The sequence below is a fragment of the Helianthus annuus genome, chromosome 8, assembly GCF_002127325.2.
Source record: "Helianthus annuus cultivar XRQ/B chromosome 8, HanXRQr2.0-SUNRISE, whole genome shotgun sequence".
Classification (NCBI taxonomy): Eukaryota; Viridiplantae; Streptophyta; class Magnoliopsida; order Asterales; family Asteraceae; genus Helianthus; species Helianthus annuus.
The window spans coordinates 72,733,967-72,737,953 of NC_035440.2; the positions used below are offsets into that span (position 1 = coordinate 72,733,967).

The 3,987-nt window shown below is 36.7% G+C and overlaps 1 protein-coding gene across 1 annotated transcript; it reads right to left on the reverse strand.

The window, feature by feature from the left end:
- Positions 1-308: 308 nt before the first annotated feature.
- LOC110870147 (calponin homology domain-containing protein DDB_G0272472-like) lies at positions 309-3,145 on the reverse strand. The gene is made up of 7 exons (XM_022119348.1): positions 3,079-3,145; positions 2,882-2,968; positions 2,162-2,542; positions 1,544-1,963; positions 1,249-1,421; positions 921-1,206; positions 309-742 (listed from the first exon to the last, which is right to left on the reverse strand). Exons 1-7 carry the CDS (start codon positions 3,143-3,145, stop codon positions 309-311), a joined length of 1,848 nt encoding a protein of 615 aa, XP_021975040.1.
- Positions 3,146-3,987: the final 842 nt, after the last annotated feature.

Below are 3,987 nucleotides of genomic sequence, written 5' to 3' on the forward strand. Positions count from 1 at the left end.
GTGATATCTTTTTCTCAAGTGTTAGGATAAATCTTCACAATCTGCTTTGGTTAGTGTGGTTTCCAATCAGGAAAGTTTAACTTTGCTTGCTGCTTTATGTAATCCCACAACCTCTGCTCGTGACATTTAACCTCAGCCCGTAGTAGTATTGCTTGATATTCTTTGTCTGCACCAGTTCTTCTACATCCCACCAAGGTAGAGTTTTTATGTCTGGTAAGAATTCAAAATACTGCACCCCAAACTCTCTCTTGATTGCATACACCTTCAGATCTTCTAAATACCCCCATGATAAAATATCTCCAAGAGACTTATCTAGATGTCTCATGAAGAACTAACGGTCTCTTGAACTTTCTCTCCTTAGGCATCACCTTAAACCATCTCTTCCTCTCTTTTAAAAAATCTTCTTTAGACACAGTTTCAGGAACACCTTCGGTAGCAATCTTTTCAACCACTTTCCGCCTAACTTCCTCTTCGTTATGTGATCGGAACAATTCACTGAAGGTAGGAAAATCATCATCCAAACCAGAATAATGAAACGGAGTGTCTTCGTCAGAATCTGATCCCTCCTCAATGATTACATTGTTGAAATTATCAGCTTCGTTCACAAACTTGAAAGTATACTCCCGTTCTGGAGTTGGTGGAATCTCTTCCACAACATCAAACTTAAATCTGTCTTCTTCCATATCCAACCTGTCTAACATGGACTCCCTAGTCCAGTTTTCGACTAACTCCCCCTCTTCCTCTGTATGATTCAAGTAAATTAACTTTAGGAAGATTAAGGAATACCTCGGGAATAACAGCATGTTTGGTTCCAGACGACAAGTCTCCTTGATGTTGATCTTATTCACGTTGCTCGTTCAGCTCGCCATTCAAAAAATATCCAATAGTACTTGGACCTGACAACTTTGTGATCAACAAACCAGTAGCACCGTTATGATCATCATCATCACCCTTTTCATATTTATCATCTTTGTTATCTTTATCGTCTTTGTCATCATCTACTTCATCTTCATCTCCAAACATTTCTTTCAACTCTTCATCATCGTCATCAACTTTGTACTTATTCATTTTCGCCTTCAATCGAAGACGTTCGACTTCGATTCTTCTAAGACTATCAAACTCACTATGAACCACATCTTTTACTTCTCCAACAGGAATAATAGCAAGGTTTAACTCAATATCTGCTTCAACCTCTGCATCCTTCATCTGTACATCACCAGAATTAACTTCAGGGTTAGAAACATTTACCTCTGCATCTGCCTGTGATGGTTCTGGTTGACTTGTCGACCCCAGAATTTCTTCAGTATCAATCACAAGACCCTTTCTTTTATCTTTAAGTGCTTCAGCAGCCTCTTCAGCAATTCTTTTCTCTCTTTCTATCCTCCGAGCCTCGACTCTTTGGATCTCTATCTCGTCATAAGCTGTTGAACATTAACTCCAAGTTTGTTTTCTATCATGGTATACATCATATTGAGTTGTTCATCTTTGATTTCCTTATCTGCTCTCAACGCTTCTAATTCTTTCTTTAGAACTTCATTCTTACTTGAAGTAGATGTGTGCAGATCACCAACAATTTCCGTCAATGTTTTGTGAGAATTATCCATTTCTTTGTATTGAGCATTAATCTCCATAATCTTTTCTGCCAGTTCTTCAACTACATTTGTCAGCTCTTCAACTTCATTCCTAAGAGCGACGTTTTCATCTTCAACATCTTTAAGCTTTTCTTTTGTAGCTTTGAGCTCTGCTTCAGCTTCAGCTTTGGCTTTCAACAATAAACTAACTTTCCTCGTCAACGCATTGATCTTGCCATCATTAAACATGTCACCAAAATCAGAAGGAAGATCATAAGGAACCTTTGGAAAACAGTGGCTTGAGCTTTGAGGTGTTGGCGGTTTCTTTGATGCAAAACTTGGCTCTTCTGTAGTCTTTGGCGGTTGATCTGGAGTTTTCTCACGTGCTTCTTCTTGAATATGAATTGATTATTAAACAGGTGAAGTTGGAGGTGTTGGAATTCTATCTTCAATTTGATCCGGAATCTCCATTTCTACACTTTCAACTCTTTCAAACTCTGGAACTTGTTGAGGAATGGAAGTTGTATCTTTTCTACTTTTCTTTCTTTTTAGCAACTCACCAGTTGGACGTGCTTTGCGTTTACAAATACCTTTCTTTTTCAGTTTCTCTTTTTCTACTGGTGTTGGCTCATAAGTAGCATCTTCCTCATCTGAAGCTTTCTTCTTCTTTGGAGACTTCTTCAGCTTGAACTTTCCACTGATGTAAGAAGTAGGTGCTATTTTCGTAGGATCAGTGTCACTTTCTGTTTCACTCGAATCCGTATGCACCTCACCTTCAACAAATGTTTCTTTCAAACTTTCTCCACCAGCTTCAACATTTTCAGCAGTCTTTGCCGCATCTTGAGCCGTAGATAACTTTTCATAATCAGCAAAAGACATCTTGAGAAGATCAACGCGTTGATCAATCACTTCTTGAGGCGAAATAACAGGATCATCAACCAGGTGAGGTGGTGATTTCTTCTTTTGTGTATCTGCAACATAAACATTAACATTTTTAGTAAAAGAATCAAATGATTTATCTACCAACCTTTCTGGTGATCCTTGCTTCTTTGTTTTACCCTTTATCACAACTTTCGGAGTTGTCACTTTTGGGTTTCTTTTCCTCGATCTTTCTTCATTCACAAACCACCATCTAGTCTTCTTATAAATTAGCGGCTCCATTCTTTTTGTCTTGTCATCCGAACCATCAAAGCTGAAATTTTTTCAACTTGTTTCTTCTCCTCATGAACTCTTTCTTCAAGTTTGACTTCGTCAACCTTTGACAACTCAATTGTCTCATCTTGTTCCGATGTTTCTTTATGATTGTCAACCTGATTCTTCTACACTTTCATTCATATTTGCTGCTTCATCAATCTTCATTTTTGCAGCTTGTTTATCTTTAAGTTTTTCCAGTGTGCCTGCATAAAACATTTCAAATAACAGAGGTCTAAACATCCTTCTAAATCCTTCAAGTTTTTCAATTTCTACACTGTCATCATTACTCTCTTCATTTAATTAGTGATCAAACACTGGAACTTTCTCAGAAACAACTTCTGAATTATTTCCAGCTTCTTCTGAATCAACTTCTGAACCATTTTCAACTTTTTTTAATTAAATTTCTAAATCCATTTTTATTGAAACTGGTTCTTTTGAAATTGATTCTTTCCGAACTGGTTCTTCTTCAATCTTAAAATAACTCTCTTGTTGAGATACATAGTAATACAACATTATATCTTCAGCAGATTCCATACTTTGGTAACAAGTTTCACACAACAGACACTGTCAAACGAAATTAGATCCTTCAAACGAAATCACTCCAAGCGAAATTACCCTGCACAACTACTTTCAAACGAAATTATATCTCAAAACAAAATTAGACAGTTTCAAACGAAATTAGGAATTTCGCTTGAACTGACCAAACAAAATTTAATTTCGTGTGGAATTAGGCACCAATTCAAACGGAATCACAATTTTGAAACGAGATTATAATTCCGTGCGGAATTATTTCAAACGAGATTCTAATTTCATGCGGAATTAGTTGAAATGTCAAACGAAATTAGCAATAACCTGTAATTCTGTGCGGAATTAGAGTGCAATCTCAAGCAAAATTAACTGCACAATGTAATTCCGTGCGAAATTAGTGAACAATTTCAAACGGAATTAAGCTAATGTCATTTTGTTCGAACTGATTCTAAAGCGAAATTACAAATTTTATCAGTTTTAGATCGAATTAAGGTCCAATTTCTTCAAGGATTCGTTAAAACACACTTTCGCTTATATTGAGAGAAATTCAGATCATTTTGACCGTTAAATCTTTTTCAATTGAGAAAAGAAGGTGTAGAAATCAGAATTTTCCAGTGAAAACGAGCTAAACGGTAAGAACTCTTCCTCCTGAGCTCTGATACCACATGTAGGATCGGTTTGCCGACCAGAACGA